The sequence below is a fragment of the Patagioenas fasciata genome, chromosome 1 (genome assembly GCF_037038585.1).
Source record: "Patagioenas fasciata isolate bPatFas1 chromosome 1, bPatFas1.hap1, whole genome shotgun sequence".
In the NCBI taxonomy this organism is placed as follows: Eukaryota; Metazoa; Chordata; class Aves; order Columbiformes; family Columbidae; genus Patagioenas; species Patagioenas fasciata.
Genome location: NC_092520.1, coordinates 83,624,243 through 83,644,321, shown reverse-complemented (window position 1 = coordinate 83,644,321; position 20,079 = coordinate 83,624,243). Strand labels below are relative to the sequence as shown.

The following is a 20,079-nucleotide window of genomic DNA, read 5'->3' as shown; positions in this document are numbered from 1 at the left end:
TCCTGGACCACAGATGAAAGCCACACTATAACTCAGACTGTGTGAGACACTCCATTGTCAAATTTCCAGCTACATGAAAAGAGAAAATACGAACAAAAATATTTTTCTCTCATAAGATCTTACAAATTCTTCTAGGACGTCGGGCTGGAGAGCAGCCAGACAGAAAGGGACCTGGGGGTACTGATTGACAGCAAGCTCAACATGAGCCAACAGTGTGCCCAGGTGGCCAAGAAGGCCAATGGTATCCTGTCTTGTATCAAAAATAGTGTGGTCAGCAGGACAAGGGAAGTGATCCTTCCCCTGTACTCTGCATTGGTGAGGCCACACCTGGAGTATTGTGTTCAGTTCTGGGCCCCTCAGTTCAGGAGGGATATTGAGGTGCTGGAGCGGGTCCAGAGAAGAGCAACAAGACTGGTGAAGGGACTTGAGCACATGACCTATGGTGAGAGGCTGAGGGAGCTGGGGTTGTTCAGCCTGGAGAGGAGGAGGCTTAGAGGTGACCTCATTGCTCTCTATAACTACCTGAAGGGAAGTTATAGTCAGGTGGGAACTGGTCTCTTCTCCCAGGCAGTTAGCAATAGGACAAGGGGACATGGGCTTAAACTCTGCCAGGGGAAGTTTAGGCTGGATATTAGGAAGAAGTTCTTTACGGAAAGAGTGATCAGGCATTGGAATGGCCTGCCTAGGGAGGTGGTGGACTCACCGTCCCTGGAGGTTTTTAAACTGAGATTGGACATGGCTCTTAGTGCCATGATCTAGTAAATGGGCTGAAGTTGGACCAAGGGTTGGACTTGATGATCTCTGAGGTCTTTTCCAACCTAGCCAATTCTGTGATTCTGTGATTCTGTGATCACTTGCTACTGAGGAGAAGAGACCAACACCCTCCATACTACAACCTCCTTTCAGGGAGTTGTAGAGAGTGATAAGGTCTCCCTTTAGCAGCTCCCTAATTCTTTGAATCCTGTTTAAGAAGAACCTGATCTGGTGGTTTAGGGGGTTAGATCATAGTGAGTCAACATTAGAACAGAAGATTCTTACTTTCATTTTAAAGGGGAAAAATGCCCTTATCTCACAAGGATCAGGGAAGCAGTGTTCAAATGGGATACTCATGTCAAGCTCAACTAACTATAGCTTGTTGCTAGCTGCTGAGACCAGTACTGTCCAGGAGAAACAAAAGGATCCAAGTTTGGATTTAATCTGAAACCTCTTCCACATGACTACATCGGTGTCTTCTGGCCTTGCAAATCTTATCCTTCTCTCCAGATGCTTACTGCATGCATATGTGCACACTCAGGTCTTTAGATTAGCAAGATTAGTCTTTAAGCTTCAGTATTAGCAAGGTACAATCAGAAGATCTGGTTTGGCAGCTCTCCTCATGTGAGTCTAAGGAAGACGATAATAAAAGTGATACGTCTGCCACTGAAAATTTAGTGGACATACTTCAAATATATCATAAATTTTATTCTATCATATTTTATTAGAAGTATCACCTTTTAACCTTGCTAGTAAATAGCCTAATCTTTTATAGGAGAATTATTGCCTGCTTAACAACAAAATCTCAAAGAAAGAAAACAATTATTAAGACAAATACAGTGCAAAACTAGAGGCATTCCAAGTGACTTCCTGGTGTTGTAAACTTTAGGTTGTTTGTGTGAAAACAGGTCACACTAACAGTTATGTTTGTTACCATTTCAAACTACCCTTTTTAGAGTTAGTAATGCTCGCAAAACAAATTAAAAGCTTAAAAGTACTGAAAATATTTATATTGGACACTTTTGTTTCCATTTTTTCAGCTTATCTGAACAACTTTAACATAACTTAAACATATGAACTCCTGCAGTTACAAAACAATAATTTAACAGAAATTAACTAAAATGATTACATCTAAAGAATGGCAAGCTGACATCCACACATTTCATAGAAATGGATTATGTCTCTTCAATGAGAACATCTGTTTCATAAAAGAAGGACAAAGGCTATAATGTAGCACAGCCTTCCACATCCAGCATTAACCAGGTGATCCACGATGACCTGGAACAACTTAACTTTGTATTCAACTAGTTCGTAACAGGTCTTCCATAATTCAGTTGTATTGGCATCAACACTTGAAAACAAACAGTACATCTTTTTGAAATTACTTTTATTCACAGAGAGGAAAAATAAACATTTTCAGGAGAGGTTTTTACTTTTCACTTCCAGACCACTTCAGTTGTTGCATTTATCTTTAGTTTTGCCCATTCTCTCTCATCAGAACATAACTCATGCACAGACTCTTAATTTATTAGCTTTGAATGCAGTGCAAATCAACTGATGAAAAAGACAAAGTTTATTAAAGCATGAATATTCAACACATGCAGACTATACATCACTTATCTTTGTTAAATACTAGAGAAACAACCTTCCAATCCCTATCATTCTGTGATTCTGTGTGATTCTGTGTGACTCTTTGAAGTTCTGCACATGAAATTCCACCGACCACAATGGGTACTGCACTTTTGGAAGCTGGCCTACATCTCCATCAAAACTCTGAATTTCAATATGTGTTTTTAACATTTTGATGCATCACTTTATATTATGAAAAATATTATAATTAGAAACTAAGACTAATGTCTAGATCTGGTTTAGTACAGTGATAGTAAAATTTGATACTAAATATTTTTGCTGAGCAGGGACATGTACTAATAGAAAGTTAAATGTATGTGTTTGCAACCCCAAGAGTAAGAAAAAAAAAAAAAAGTGTATTGAAATGAACTACACAAGGCTAATCAGCTCAGCCACAGCCCCATGATGTTTCTAGTTCCCAGACTTGTTTGGAGATGTCTGCTTTCAGCCTTATAACCTAGATATGCTATAAGCTGGTGAACTTAAACTACTCAGCAGATACATTAATTGTAGAATAAGACAGGCTCAATACAAGAGTCACTGCAGAATAAAGAACTGTGCTTTGCTTAATACTTTTTCTTGTATATTGTGATGAGAAAGCTCCAAAAATGAAAATGTTAAAAAATACTTGCCAGCAGACTCAGCAATAAGACAAAACATTTAAAGGACCAATAGTCACTGTTTAGCCAACATTTTAGGTGGTTAAAAGCTTCATATATTATATCATTTTACTCAACATATCTTAGTATTTGCACAATCTCAACAGATTTTTTTTTTGGCGGGGTGGAAGAAGAGGTTTTGATTTGCTGGGGTCATCAGAAAATGCACAAATGCAAACTGCGAAATACTAGTTCTTATTTAACATGTTCATTCTGGGATGCAGGTGCTGACAAATGAGCATAGATAAAATGATCCCATTACATGTATGACATTTCTATACAACAATTACTTAAGATATATAGTTTGTGTGCTTGGCAAGTTGAAAAAAAAGACCAACACTCTTGTGTGACTGAAGGATTTATCACATACTGTGACAGCATCTTGGAATTTTCAGAAACAGGTATACAGCACGCACATGGATGATACCTACAATTCAAACTGCAATTGCAAAAAATTATAGACAACACACAAGTAATTCCATTGCAGTAACAAAATCTTGATTTTATCTGAGCATTGATACCAATGCTTATGTGTTTCACAAGGAAAATAAACAGAATTGAAAATAATACAGTCCCTCACCATTGAAAAGATACAATCATGTTTGATTTACTTTAGATAACTGGATTCATGGCAGAAGAGTTGGATTTTAGAATTTTGTTTATTTTTTAAGTGTTTCTTGCCAAGTTTTATATGCACTTAGAACTCTTCAGTGGTGGGGAAAGGGTATGGGGTGGCTTGGAAAAAACTCCAAACAACTTGTGTCCTAGATATTGGGAATATTTACATACAATCAACTAAGTAATCAAATTAGGTTCATCAGATAACACGCAATAATTGCCCTATCATCTTGATCATTCATTTTCAGTTTTGATATAGACAGATGTACACAAACACAATTCTGTGTCTATCTTGTACTTTCCATTTAATTTCCTTATGTTGGCAGTGTTATGCACAGGTAGAGGCTTTCATGAGGAATTAATCATGACAAATACTGGGAAACAACTCTCAGAAAAACATTTGTATCATTATCATAAGCCTGCACAGCCTTAGAGCTCAATTTAATTAGAATTGATGGACCATGGTTGAAAAAGTGAAACCCAAAGGTTCTGAGATCCCATTATCAGAGAAAAGGAGAAAGTACCCAGGTTACTCTAAATATGAAATACTTCTTTTAAATCACATATTTGGCAGAAAGATTTCAGGTTGGTTTTTTTTTTCCATTGAGTTTAAATTCTCATATGTACATTGTTTAATTTTAATCTGAACTCTGAAGTATGAGTTGTCTAAGGGTGTACTGAAGAAACAAACTGAAGTCAAATTCTCTACTGAAGTTATATTGAACATTTGCGAGTAAACAGTTACTGTAACTGTGGAAACTGAAAAATTATGAAAAGAAAATTAAAATCTCTGCAAACATCAAGAGAAAGTATCTAAGAACTTAAAGTGGTACAGCCACAACAAAAGGGATATATTGTTATGAAAAACAAGGTAATTCTCTATGGGACCCTTCTAACAACCTGTATCTCTTCCACAGGTACAATTGAAGTTACGATGTTCTTGGTTGTCTTTTTTACTAAATTAGACATTAATGTTTAGTGTTATCTTCCTACCCAAAGCCAAACAAGCTTAAAAAAAACTAAATAATAAAAATAAAAATCCCACAAACCTTTACTTTGTCTTACGTCTGACATAAGAACAACCTGGGTTGAAGTTTCAGATGAGAGTGAGATTCTTATGTTTTGGCTTGAGACTGATGATAATTGCCTGTTTATTCAGACTTCGTCTTCTTCAACTGATTTAATACATTGAAAATGTAGAAGTCTTGTGTCAGCACACTGACATAGGAACAAAAACCCTAAAAACCTAGGCAATGCAGGAAGAAGAGATGACAGAGCAGATTAAACGGCAATAAAAGCTGAAAATACAATATGAAGCAGAAGAGAACTTGAAAACCAAAAAAGGATGAAGAAAAAAAAAATCATTTTCCCACAAATAAAAATGCAAAATATTTTATGGATTCCTTACATTGTAGTATCTTTTTAGATTAGAAAAGTAACCTTATATATGGTATTATCTTGCCCTTCATGCATAAATTATTCATTGAAATATTAGCTAAGGGGAAAAAAAGAAACAAAATAACCCCACAGCTACAGTACTAATCTCAATAATTTCAAATAGAAAAGTTACCTAAAACTCAGTACCTAGTTCAGATATCTCCTCATACTGGTAATATTCAGGGGAAAAAGAACAAAAAAAAAAAAAAAAAAAGAAAAAAAGAGAAAACAAAAAAAAAGCGTGACTGTAAAGTACTCAGAAAGAAACCCTGAGCTTTACTGATGCTTGTGGAATTATTGTGTTTCACAGGATCTACACAGAACACGTGATAAAGAAAATCAGCTTTATGTCTTCTTTGCTCTGGTTTGAAATAATAATAACCCTCTCTCTCCCTCAGATTTGAGGATCAACTAACATCCATTTTCTAAAAAAATATTTTTGAATGGTTTAGAAATCACAAGGCACTTCCAGGGCAACTGCCTTAAATTAGGTTCTTCAGTAGTGTCTGTAACTTAAAAAAATCTCTCAGTAAAACACCAGTAGCTCTAACTCTAACACTTCATTCCTTCATGTGTTCATACTTAGCTGTTTAGACAGGAGTGGCTTGGTACAGGAAGACTTTGAAGTGGTTCTTCATTTATTTATTGACAACAAAGGCCTCTCAAGAATACAGTATACAAACTGTTTATTTTATTTGTTTTGAATCAGAGGAATTGAAAAGAAGTAACTATTTGAAATAAATTCTCTCTGTCCAGCCAAATACTTATTCAGGAAGACATTTGCATATCGAAGGGCTTGATTCAGGGGTCCCACACTTTCCTGGAAACAAGCAAAATACTGCAAAAATGCAGTACTTCAAATATTCATGAGTATGTGTTAATCCACAAGCAAAACTGCAAGTTGTGGGAGAAAGCAGAAACTCCTTAAGATAACAAGTTTAATAATATTCCATTTATAAGATGCATTCAGAAATCTTTTACATACTTGTACAAATTACAGTTAGCAATGTGCAATCTATTAGCACACCTCTTTTAAAGATAAATAGTCTGCTAACCCATGCAAATTGAACCTCTATCTCTGATATACAATTCTGAAATCAGTAAGTGCTAGGCACTGAAATAACTATGGCAGCGAGTTTTTATTAATAGCTTTTAAAGGTACACACCAAAAACTTTCTACGAAGTCTATTAACACATGCAGTATACTACTCAAATGTGCCTTTTGTTCGAATGCCAAAAATACTTGATTGTCAGGAATGAAAAGGGATTTTTTAAAACTATATCTTTGTCAAGTAGAGTTGGTTTGGGTTTCTCTCCAGTTTCCAAAAATAAATCAAAACATGATTCAATATTTTTCAAACACTGGGACAATAATCACTACAGTTATGACACCAAAATCTTACAAAAAAGCAACATAAAATGAATCATTGCTTTTAACTGGGTAGATATTAATTTGCAATATTATGGGCATTGTTTGTATATTTTAGACAATCTCTAATCTGAGTCAAGTAAAAGCATTCTGTGTTCACTCATGAACAATCAAAAAGTACAAACCAAACTTACTGCTTAAGATTAATCTCCATATTACAGCACTTCAGAAGGAACAGGGAAGAGCAACTGCAAAAAGTGGTTTTGCGCTCTCCCATTTGTGACTATTAGCAGCTACAGTTTGTTTTTTTTTTTTTTAATAAGTAATTATTTACTTAAAGACTTAAGTTTGACCTAGTTAGAGTAGTTTTCATCCCTTTCAGTACAGAAGTACATTTTCCCCTTATTTCTTTATCTTCCATCTATTCTTTCAAAATTTATGTTTAACCAGTGGTCAATGAGAGGCATTCTCTACCAAAGTGTTACAGACTGAAGTTGGATTCTAATTAGATATGTATTGTTCTGTGGTAACACTGACCACTGATATAACAAATCTGTTAGATTCCAGGCACTTCATTATAGCATAGTTTCACTATTTCTTATTACAACATTAATGTCATTGAGACAAGACAGTGATTAAAACTTTGTAAAACTTTTTATTTTTTGTAAATGGAAGAAAATTTAATAAATTGATTTTTGTGCTTAATTAACTGTGGTTTATATACTGCTACTGCACAGTTACAACAAATTTCTTCCAGCTATTATTAATGATTAAACCAACAATGGAAAAGGATTCAAAGGTTCATGCATCTAATCATGCTAAACTGATCTGACCAAATGATCCTGAATATAGAGCGAAGAAAAGAGTTAAAAAAATATTAGAATTCACTCTTAAGTAATTTAAACTGAGATTAAAAGGTAGTATATCACCATGCTGAATAAAACTAAACCATTTGTTGGATGTCAAAGTTCTTCTACATAAAATAGAAAGTGTTGTACAGTCATTAATTTTTAAAGTAGCATTCTCAATGAAGTCAGAAGCTATAACTTCTTCAAACATTTAAGAGTGTTTGAAAAGTAGTAGTCTGGTGTTCTCAGTCCACACTTAAGAACTCGGCTAAGCTACAAAGATGAAAGAACAGCACCACCTAGTTCTCTATTTAAAAGTTTTCAAATATTATCATCCATTTATTTATTTTTGCAATCTATATTCACATATGCTTGTGTATTCTGCAAATAAATCTGTCACATTTCCATAGGAAACAATACTAACAAGTTTGTCAGAAGTTATTAAAGCAACTGATGTAGATACTTTACAAGTGTATTCTGTGAAGAAAAAAATGCATATGCAAGAATGCTAGAGACTTGTAATCATACAAATATTGTTCTGAAGCACCATAAAAACTGAATGGATTGCTCATCCATCCCTAATATCACTTGCCGGACCATTTCGCTAATTTAACCAAAACATTCTATCTGTATTGATTGCCCTGACACGTTAAAGTATGTGTATATGTTCCAGATGTGAAAAATAGATTCTTGATACAGATATCACAAGAGCCTCAGTAACAGGTTTAAAAATTATAGTTCATGCAAGCTTTCTTTTCTACTCTGCAAATGGTAGAAACCTCTCAGAAACAGGGTGGATATTTTAGCTGCTAATTCAACCAGAAGTTTTCATGTAAAGAATTTCCCTGCTAGAGAATGGGAGATGTGTATTTGAACAGCCTGGAATTTTACCTTGACACAGCAGCACCTAAGAAGCCCCCTACTCCTACCACGCAGACATCTTAACCAAGTTTTACAAGCATAGCTGCCTCTGTCTCAGTTTGATAAGCACACAGATACACATGCAGAATCATCAATCTATTTTTATAGACATGCTGGATTTTCTAAGATCTCATTCGCAGCAACAGGCCATAATAGCAGTGGAACTTTTTTTCTAAAGACATCTTCTGTTTTGACATTGATATTCATCAGTCAACTCTAATTTCTTACACTAATATACATGGCACCAGATATTTTCTGTAAGTCTCTTGATTGAAATAAAGCACAAGTGACATGGACACTGTTACTAATCTGGATAGTACTGCATTTCACATTGCGATGGCATGACTTGTAACATTATAGAGAAAATAGGAGTTAACTGAACCTACAAAGTGCCTTATCTGCATTTGAACAAAATGTTCCAATCAAATAATTGATTTATCTAACTTAGAACAAGGAAAATAAAATGTAGCTACATTGAAATGATATCATGTAGCACATTTGCATCAATAAGCTGAAGTTAATCTAAATTGCTGGTTTTCATACGGTAGCTTTTGAAGTATTTTCACTTCTCACATTTGACCCTTCTTACCTATGTCTGTAAGCCTTCCATGCTGTACTGGTGCAAAAAATCAAGCTCTTAACAGACAAAACAAACTAGAGTCTTATGACTACTACCTCACCAAAAAGCTTCTGCAACTTGATGCCCCTGGTAGGACTCAGGTCCTGGTGCCAGGAACTGACACCCACTGTCCCCCCTCCTCGCTTCTGTTAGTGCACATTTGATGTAGGTAGAGAGAAATAGGGGGAATAAAAGAAAACAATAATAACTAATAAGTAAATAAATCTACACTTCCTATCACATCCCTCCCAGGTATCTCCTCCTACAAGGCAGAGAGGAAGATGTCCTCTCATAACTTCCACAGAACACACTTGCCCTAAACCCTTCACCTGCTGCATTTCATTTCCTGGGGGAAGGAAGAGGTGGAGAGGCATAGCAGGAGAAAGATGAAAAGGTATGCTGGATCCTGCAAACCTGAAGTCATTGAGTGTTTTGTTCCAGCCTAATCTCCCTATGTGTTTGGGTCTTTCACAGCACAGGCTTCTGTGATAACTCTGGAGGGGATGTTTTAGTCATAGAGAAAATCAGTTGCCTCATTCCCTGTCCACCATCTACCTACTTACCTAGGCATCATTCATGAAAGCCACTAAGGTGTTGGCGTGCCACAGCTCACTTGTTGCAAAGTTGACACATCAATGTAAACAGATTATATAGGATCCAAATTTGAGGCCTTTATCCTGACTGTCTTAAGAAGGGGAATCCCTTCATGCATGCAAAGCAGGGCTATTGCTGTTTCCCCACTTCAAGCCTCGCAGTGACAAAGAGAAGAAACAGTTTCGTTTCCTTGACAGGTATCCCAGGCAGACAAGACCTGCAGGGAGATCACTCTGCATTTTTCCATGACCAGTTAGTCATCAATTTTGAAATTTCTTTCTGAAGTTATTTCCTTTCTAGAAGTTGTTCAAATGACAAGCATTTTTAGTGATCAGTTGTAAGACAAAAAGCCTATGATATTAACAATTCATTAAACAGCAAATTTTCATTTGTTCACTTTAAATGATATAGACTACTGGATTCTGTTTTCCTGTTGAGAATTACATGTATTTCATTTTGCAATAGGCATAATCTAATGAACATTAAAAGCATCTGCACTTCCAAATCCTGCAATACAGATGTCACAGTAAATTAAGAATACCCCTGCCTTCTTTATCCAGATTTCCTGTTACTCCATTTCATATCAGACTAGGACAAAATTGTGGTTTTGTAGAACAGAAGTATCATTTGCTTTTCTAACACACAAAAGCAAATCTGTACAAAATCTGATATAATTATTTTTCTCAAAATCCAAAAACAGTTTGGGAAATTCTGCAATCACCTTATTTTAAATGACATGTCCCTCAAGTATTGTTTACACAAAATAGATAAAAGTCTATTCACTTAAAATAATCTTATGTTCCAAGCTATTTTGAAATTACATTAGTCTTGTGTGTTAAACATATGTGAACATGTCATTAATAAGTATATAAGACACTGAGATTTTTATCTACCATAAATAAAAAACAAATTATCTATATATTTCTATTGACTACCTGCCTTCCCCACCTCCAAAGTTCATCATTCAGAACACAGTAAAGCAATAATGAGCTATAATTGGCAAAACAAAAATGATTGAGGAAAGAGAAAACAGTTTAGTTTTAGTCTAATCCAATTCTAAAGTTCAAACTTATTTTAAGGGGAAAATACTGACATGAGAGCTCTGGACCTTTCTTTAAGGAGTGAAGGTGGCTGTTCACTCTAAGAATGGCATCCATTTTGCATTTTACATTTCAAAAAGAAGTATTAACCAGCAGTTTGTAACCCATATATTTTACATTTAGTGAGGAGAGATATGCCAAATACTTGACAAAAAAAAAAAAAAAAATCAAAGTAAGTCAAAGAGAATCTTCTGAAGAAGCTGAGCAAATAGTCAAGGTGCTAGCCCGTACTTATTTATACACTACTTGTCTTCAAATACTCATCATCTTGATTTTATTTGCGTAAGCAGCAGTCAAAATATGTTCTAGAACTGTAACATGTCAGATTCAGGACTTCAGCTCTTAGAGAAAGCACAGAATATAAAGCTAATGCACTGCTAAGATGAGATGCAATCTCTTTTAGTATATAATGTCCTAGTAATTTTCTGACTAGTTATTTAAGCTCTGAAAAGCTCCTTCATGTTGGCTGTTGCTAACTTTGTTACAATTGGTTTTAATTTAAAATTGAGAGGATTCCCTTTATACTGTAGAAACATCACTTTTCATTAATGAAAATTATCATTAAACAAGATGGTACTTATAGCTTTCTCCATATTAGTCCAAATCTCACCTATTTTTCTTAGTATTAAAGGGATACACTATAAAAGCCTGGAAGCATCAATAACATTATTAGAAATCTGCAAGTGCAATAGAAAAGTTAAAAAAAAAAGTAAAGTTAAGAGGAAACTGCAATGCTTACTTCAGTGAACAGGACATTTCACATGCCTTATACCATAGCAGGAATAAAAGCAGGTCAAGTTACACTGATAATCCAGCAGATGTAGGTCAGTTTGGGATAAATATCGCAACAAATGGAAAATACCAAAGTGCCTACTACAACTGCTCCTGTGAAGTAATTTGCTCTTTTTCTCTTCAGATCTGTCAGTCAGTTGCAGTTGTGGAGTTCCCAATGTTGAACTTTGAAAAGGCAGAGTTTTTAAGACACAGACAGACGGGTCAGTATAGCTGTGATGGCCAAACAGCTTCTGCCAGAAGAAGCGGCAATAATACAATGCATTATACATTGATGATACACAGAAAGGCGTAACTGTATTTTCATACATGGTCACAAACTATGTTTGCATGTGATAGCATACTCAGGTTACTTTAGCTAACATTTGGCAATTGAGTTGCCATTATTAGAATCATTGTTTGATTAATATTGTGTTATATAAGAAGTTTAAAATATAACCAGAATATTTTCACTTCTAACATAAGAAAGCTGTCTCTCTCGCACTCTTTCCCATCCAACAAAGAAAAACACAGGTAGTCAACAAACTGTTTACAGAAAGATGACAATAGAGGGAATATCAAAGCTATGCAGATAACCACTAGACTGCTTATATAACAATATGCACTCTTTTACAAATAATCTAAACCTTGCCAACTCCATGCACAGACCAAAAACTAAGCTGGAGAGTGGTTCTGTAATACATCTCTACAAGAACAAAACTTCATATATAAGTATACACACGCAGAGAGAGAGAACTTCAGCTCTGAAAGAGCTTTAGGCATTCAAATTGAGAAATGCAGACTATATACTAATAATTTTCCTAAAACTGAGGAGCAGCTGCCCATGGACAGTTAATATTCTTTAACAGCTACGTACGAAAAAAAAGGAGAATCCTTAATTGAGTATTACAAAATGGAAAGGAATTAAATTTATGAATTTATAGTAACGTAAAACTATATTAACAGTGATTTGCTGCTACTTAAAATGTGGGAGCTATGAAAGCATTCACAGTCTCCAAGAGCCACTTGATTATACTAGCTAGCAATAAATACAACACAACTCATAGTTAAGAAGAAATGATCTTCCCCTTAAAAATCTTAAACTTGTCAGACAGAAAAAACACTCCTGAAAGGCTTAGACACATCTCAAGATCTCAGTTTTGTAAATGAAAGGATGGCAAAGGATGTGAGTATGATTTTATTTTCACATTTACAGGTATTAGGGGAAAGATATAGGATGTAGGCAGATATTGCTAAAGGAAGAAACACGGAGTCTTCCAGTCCATATACAATTAAAATAACTACCTACATTCTTCACTGAATCCTTTTTGCCTATTCCAAGTTCTCCATGTTAGAAAGTCCTACACACAAAACATTAGTATTAAAAGATAGCACTGGAAGATGCAATACACAGCCTCCAGTGTTAGAACTCTGTTTTGTCAATGAAATAAATGTTTTCTGCTTCTTCCTCTTTACCCCTTAAAATGCTATCATGATAGCGTCCTATGTATTGACATTTAAAGCACACAGCCTGAACTTATTGTACATTAACATAAAAGAAATTGTAAACATTTGGACTTTGCTTTGAATTTTCATTTATAAAATGAAGGGAAACAATCTTGAAATAAGTTCACTAAAAAAAAAAAAAAGCGACATTAAGAATCTTTGCAAAAGCACCCATTTTCATTTTTCAAAATACTCAATTATTTCAAAATGTTTCCATTTTGTAGAAACAGAAGATGTTCAAGGGCAGTTTCCTGATAGAAATCATTATTTTACAAGTTACTCCTGGTCACTGGAATTTGGTATTTACCTTTGTTCCTTTTAAACACACCTCAAAAACTCCTTGGGAAGAAGCAATATACTCATTAAGATCATACTTAATATTGATGTAAACCCAGAGGAGACACGTATTAAACCATGTCTAATAGTTTTATCATTTTACTTTTGTTTTGGAACGTGCATTTTAAAAAGCGTATCAGTGGCATTCTCTCTGGAGAAGACCCTCCATTGTTTTGAGAGTGTGTAACAGAATTAGCCTGTCATCAGACTGACATTTTAAACCAAAATTGAACTATTCCTTCTTTATCTTGGAGAAGGCATTAAGAGGACAATGACAGCATCTTCTATTTCTAGTTTTAAATATGAAATGAAGAGGTAATCATTGTTTTAACACAGTCAGCCACACTCTGGCTTTGCTGCTATTCTCTTGACAAATATCTGATGTCCATGTCAATGTCTTCACCACACATGCAGTTGTTACCAGTTACTTAATCACCATTTGTTATGCATTTAAAAAAACAAAACCAAAAATACAGCCCTCAAAGTCCAATATTGAATTTACCCAACAATATTAGAAGATTCATTCTTTGGTGGAAAGGCTAATCACATTCAACACATTTTGTCAATAGTAGGATCAAGTCAGAGTGATGTGAAAGCTAATTATTAGAACTAAGGTTTCTATAATAAAAAAATACGGCTTAAATATATTTATAGTAACATATAATGAAACTGTAACTGACAACTAAGTAAATTTAAAAGCAAAGGGAGATTCACTGGTTTGCATTTCTTAAATTAAAAACAAACAAACAAAAAAATTAGAATTAACAAGAAAGTAGACATGAAAAATATATTTGTTTCAATGGAGGTGTCTCTCTTCATCAACATTTCCACGGAGTTACTTCTTCAGTGAGAAACTTCAAAACTGTTTACTGTTGATTATAGAAACTTGATAAATATTTTGAGTTTAAGAGTGATAAATATTATGAGAGTAACTGATCCAGATTCATGTATTCCTCAGGAAAGTCATGCGAGGTCATCAATGAGAATTTGAATTTTTTAGACACTTCATGTTCTAAAACTAAACATGACTGTTATATGACGACTATCAATAAAAATACATTAAAAAATCAAGCAAAGGAATTCATGAAATATGAACTAACCTGAGAACTAAGCAGTTAATAAGCCTACCAAACCTTGGTTAGATTGACTGAAGTCATTTAAAGACAGTCACCATCAAGCAGAGTGATACATTTTATATTGCAACTTGTGTGTAAAATATTCCAGATAAAGATTGTATCAAAACTACTGTCTTCTATTCTGTAATTACCTATACCCACAAAGAATTTGCAAAATTACAACATGCTTTCAACTTGCTGTACGCCATATTAGCGTAACAACATGTAGCAGTCAAGACAATCCCTATGCATACAGCATTGGGCTGCCAAGTTTCCGCTAACAGAAATGCCACTGAAAATTCAAAGCAGAATCTAGATACACAAGATATTGAGTCATATATGACAACTTTGTCTTAAATCAGCTTAGATGATCTGAGAAGTAGACATTTGCCCTTTTTTTTAATTCTGCTTATAACAGGTCTGGGCTTATGGGGAAAAAAAAAAGTCTCGCCCATAAGCAATTATCTGTCTTCACTGATTTGATGCATCACTGATCACAGATTTAGACAAATTAGTGTGTCTCTATATTATTTTCATTAGTAAACAGGTTGTGAGCATTTGAAGTGCCTGAAGAAACCATATTGAGAAGATTTGCTTGGTGTTGACAGAGAACTGGAAAGAGACCATTTGCTCCCATATCCAGCATTATCCAGTGTCTTCTCAGAAGCAGAGCACATTAAGGCATGAAGTGCCATTTGCATTATCACACAGCAGGGGGCTACAGCAGCTACAATTCCAGGATAATTTTAACCCCTATCGGTATCCCACAAATCCAACAAAACTATTTTTACTGTTACATTCTCTCATGTGATAACCCTTCGCAATAAAGAACTCACTTTTCAGGTTGCATAAAGCCAGCTCAGATGATGTACTTAAATTATTCTAAATATATGCTGTCCTCAAACTGTTAAATTTTGTCCAAGGAAGGCTAAATTCATGAGGCAGAAAAAATTGACTGGAATGAAATAAAAATGTAAGAGTGACTGTAAACATACGTAACCATTTAACCACTTGGGACACCATGTAAGTACTCCAGAATCATTACAGTGCACAAGCTAAGAACAACAGCAACCAGAGATCCTACTATTTTCACAGCAAACACTGGAGAGGGCAGAGCAGACTAATATCATACCCGAACTCAGCTGACAAACCGCTTTTCAGCTCAATGTGTTATTACTCCCTCTTCCACTTCCACTGCTCCCCTTTCACAGCATGCAGTTGACACTGCGCTCTTTTACTTCTTATTTGCCTTCTTTACGAAGGGACTGCTTGCTGCTAATGCTATTCCACACACAAGCTGAGAAGCATTATTCTATGTCCTCTTTCCTGATGAAGCTGATGCTTCATCAATACTCAGGACAGACTCCTTAAGCAAGTCTCTCCACAGATCATGCCAGAAAGGCACACTTCCATACAAAATACACATCAGCTTGACTCTTTGTCACCTTGTCTTTAAACTTAATTAGCTTCAATTTCACAAAAAGGAACTATCCTCAGTTAAAACCCAGAAGTGCTTCATATCCTCAGAACAAAGATCTTATTCATGTACACAGCTGACGAAATACCTGTGTATCCCACGGCCCATAAGCAGAAAATCAGGGGAATCCAACAAATCCATTGGGCCACTTGACAACACAGTTTGGGGAAGCAAAGCAGGCCAACAAGAAAAACTACTTCTAAATGCAGGTATAAAGCTGCCAACAATAATTTTGTCTAATATGGTAATGGTTTCTTCTAGTTGTGCCAAAACAAATGGCAGAAATTGACAAAAGTAACACTATAAGGTGGACTAAAACAATTCGGTATTCTGTTAGATACAGTCACTATTCAGGATAGTCTTCTAGAAAATATTTACTCATCTTCTCTATTCTCTTTTACCTTAGGAGAAAAGCTTAGTAGAAATTGTTTCCTCTCACTCCTGTCTAAGGGTTAGAGGTTCTTTATGTCCTGCTCCCCGTCTGTTTAAGTGCCCAGAAAAAGTGCCTCCTGGAACAGCACTTTGTGCAAGTGCAGTATACAGAGAGTCCAAGTATTTCCAACTACATTTTTAATCAGCAGTTGAAAAAATAATTGTGTGAGGAACTGAAAAGAGGGAGATGTTTTATACACACGGAGGGCAAGCTGGGTAGCATGTTAAGCATCGCTTTTCCCCATCTGCAAGGACAGGCCCAATCTGGTTATTTTCACACGGTCGCAGTCAGATTTGTATTACACCTCCTTTCTTGCAACATGTTTTTTACCTAATGCAGTTCACAGAGTGACATTTTGCCTGGCACACTCCCTAAACTGCTGTGAAAGGCATCACTGTTTTTAATCACTGGTTTACTCTCAAAACTGTGATGCACTGAATGCAGCTGATTGCATCTTAGGAAAGATCAAATCCTCCCCCTCTAGCAGCAGCCCCGATTTTATTGGTGACAGAAAGTCAGTCCAGACGCTCCCCACCCCCCCGCCTCCTTTGCAGGGCAATGAATTGACAATTCACAGGGAAATGTAAAAGGCAGAGAAGAAGCCAACCCCCAGGTGCAGCCCGCCACACATGCCCCAATAAATAATCTTGTATAGCACCAACACAGCAGCTCCTTGTGCAGTGACGTACAGGGCAACTCAAACATCGGTAAAGAATACAAATAATCTGCCCGATGAAACTGCCCTTTGCACTTGCCAAGCGCACTCCCCCTCCTCTTCATTCTCCTCTCAGAGACCGGTGACTTGCTCGGGAGGTGGAGCGGGGGCATTCGGAGGCTTCGGGCCGACGAAGGACTGAGGGGGCGGACGGATGAGACTCGTGTGTTTTGGGCAGCCGAGCGGCTGCCTCTGCTCTCGCTACGGGCTGCCAGGCGGTACTCCCCCCGGAGATCACCCGACACTTGACGCAGGCGGGGGAAACGCGAAATTTATTAAACTTGACGTGAAATGGAACGACAGGGGGTAGAAGCAGAAAAAAAAAAAAAAAAAAAAAGACAAAATAATAATCTCACAAGGTCACTTAGTTTAATCGTCTCTTCTCCCTCTCAAAGTGGCATACGCGGCACGCCGAACGAGCGGATGGGAGAGAGACGCCCCGCCGTTCCCCCGCAGCCGCCGAGGACCGGTCGCTCGGCAGCAAGTTGCTGCGCGGTGGTTCCCTGACCCCGTTTACACCCAACATCGCCCGCCGGGGCCGCCGCTGCCGTTACCGCCTTCCCTCACCCTTGTGCCCGACCGTTATCTCCCCCCTCCCGCCCCACCCCGCGCGGGCCCCGCAGAGCGGCGGGGATGGGGGGGGGACTGCGCCGCCATCCCGCCGCCGCGGAGAGGGCAAACTCCCGGCGGCAGCGCAGTGCCGGGGGCTCGGCTGCTGGCTCTCCTTCCCTCCGAGCGGGAGAGGTCTGGAGGAAGATCTCCCGCAGGCAGACGGGCGGTCACCGGCATGGTAGCAGCGTGCGGCGGTTTTCCCTCCGCGGTGGCCGCTACATCTGACTTGGACGGATAGCGTTAATTAGGGGGAGCGGCGGTGCGGCGGGCGAGAAGGCGGCGGTTGGCGAGAGGGAGACAGGAACACATCCAGTCTGGAAACTCGCTGCAGGATGAGCCGCCTGGAGCAGGATGGTGCCGGGATCCGCTTCCGAACTCCCGGCTCATCCGATTACCCTGCGTATATATTTTATACCGCACCTACAGACACGCGTTCCCGGCAGCGGCGCGAGCGAGGCATGGAGCCCCCTCTCCTCCCCCTCCCGTCAACCCTTCGTCTCCCCTCCGGGGAGGCACGGCTGGAGCCCGCACGTTTCCCCGGGATGTTGTAGCAGCGCACACGCTGCGGTTGCACTCGCACTTTCGGGGGCACGCTGGCGGTGTGCGAGCGGGGAGGTGACGGGGAGTTGAAGGGATGGCTGCAGGGGTTGGCAAGCGACTGGCGGCGGCGGGCGGGTTGGGGGGGTGAAGATGTGCGGAGGGCGAACGAGGATGAGAAGAGGCTGACGGGGGAAGGCCAGGAAGGGTTAACAACCGTGCGGCGCTTTAGCGCTGGATAGAGCTACCCGCACGGGAGGCTGGGGGCACCCGGCGAAGAGAGGGCGGCGGAGGCGGTGGGAGCCGGTAGAGCGGCGAGGGGGAGAGTGGGTCACGAGTGGGGTGGCGGGGAGGCCGAGCGGCGGGGGGGAGGGGCGGGGGTGGGCAGCGGGGCCGGGGATGCCCCGGGCCGCAGCGGTGCCCCCCCGGGGGTCCCTCCCTCCCTGCGTGCGGGGCAGGGGTGGGGAGGAGGCGGTACCTTGTACGAGGATCCCGCAGAGGCTGTAGAAGCGCAGGAGCGCGCCGGGCTTCAGCCGCATCCTGGGGTCTCCCCTCGGGCTGGGTGGGCGCCAGGCACGCAGATCCGCAGCCTCCCGCCGCTCCGCTATCCGGGCGCTTCCTTCCCCCCGCAGGAGCCGCCGCCGCCGCCGCCTCCGCCGCAGTGTCTCCCTCGCTGTATCCAGTGGGGTGAGGAGGAGGAGGAGGACCAGGGTCGCGGGGGCGGATTGGGGAGGGAGGAGGGGGGGGAATGGCTCTCTCTTCTGGCTCCGGCGCTGCTGGGCAGGTTCAGGTTCCCCCGCGGAGCGGTGCCGAGTGCCCCCACTGGCTCCCCTTGCCCCTGCTGGCGTGTCCGTCCGTCCGCTTGCTCGCCTCTCCTGTCCCGTCCCGTCCCGTCCCGCTAGCGGGCGGAGGCGGCGGGGGCGGCTGCGCTGGCGCCGCGACGCGCGGGGAGGCTGCGCTGCTCCACTCCGCTCCCAGCCGCTTCCCGGCTCGAGACACAAGGGCAATCTCCGCTTGCGAGGCTCCCCTGGCCTCGCCCCGCCTCTGCCTCTCGCCCCGCCCCTTCAGCCGGGAGACACGCCCCTCTGCCCGCCCCCGCGGCCACACCCCGCCCCTCCCCGCACCGTGGGCACGCCCCTGCCACCTCGTTGGCCACACCCCCAGCGACACGGCACGCCCCCTCAGGTGGGTGTGTGACTGGCATCGGTGGCTTTCCAATAGAAAGTCCCCTGGTTCGGCCGGATTGCCAATGAGGCGGTGACAGAGGAGGCGCTAGGCGACAGGTTACAAAACAAACGGGCGTTTCTCCGAGCCTTCAGCCGCGAGGGATGTGACAGACCCTACCTCCTGCGCCACTGAGTGGCAGCCGGCTCGGGCCAATCGCGGGGAGACCCGGCTCTGCTGCGGCTCTCCAACCAATGGGCGGTGAGCGACGGGGGAGAGGGGGCGGGCGGCGGGGCGCTGTCCAGACCCAGTCCTGAAGTGGCGGCCGTCGGCGCACGCGGCGAGGTGCGGGGCTGTCCGGCGGCGGTAGCGGGCGCCGCAGGAGAGACGGCGCCGCCCCGGGGCAGAGCGCGGCAGGCGGTGGGCGGAGAGGCTCTCCCGGCTGCCACACTGGTGGCGCGGGGCGGCAGGGATGCAGCAGCCGGGAGGCCCCTCGCCCCGCGCCCGGGGGAGGAGCAGCAGGTGTCCCCTCGCCGCGCGCCTTGGCCCTCAGCGCCCCGGGCGCCAGCTGCAGGCGACCGTTAACGCCAGATAGCGCTCCGATGGCGGGGTGGGAAACCTTCGAGGGCGGCGGGGCGTTGGGCAGCCTCCAAGCGAGGCGGGGCACCCCGCGGACATCCGCCTCCCGCGGCCAGATCGGCGGCGCGGCGAGAGGGAGAGAAGCGCAGCGGGAGAGACGGGCGTTAACCGCCGCCCGGCGCCCCTCGTCCTGCCGCGGCTGGGGAAGGAGCGGGCCCGGAGGCCACAGGCAGGCGCGGCCGGGCGGTGAGGACGAGGCGCACCGACAGCGGGGCCGTGGGATTGGG

At 41.1% G+C, this 20,079-nt stretch overlaps 1 protein-coding gene across 5 annotated transcripts in view; it reads right to left on the bottom strand.

Moving 5' to 3' along the window:
- CADM2 (cell adhesion molecule 2) overlaps nt 1-19,092 on the bottom strand; it is a 679,639-nt gene extending 660,547 nt beyond the window's left edge. For 3 of the 5 annotated variants that reach the window (XM_071809845.1, XM_071809846.1, XM_065862764.2), the window contains exon 1: nt 18,528-19,090. Coding sequence is in view for 3 of the 5 variants with exons in the window: in XM_065862764.2 (XP_065718836.1) it covers nt 18,528-18,588 (61 nt within the window). In the remaining 2 variants the exon portion in view is untranslated. Of the gene's footprint in view, nt 1-18,527 lie in introns of all 5 variants that reach the window. The other 2 variants (XM_071809844.1, XM_065862763.2) reach the window with 2 other exon arrangements.
- Nucleotides 19,093-20,079: the final 987 nt, after the last annotated feature.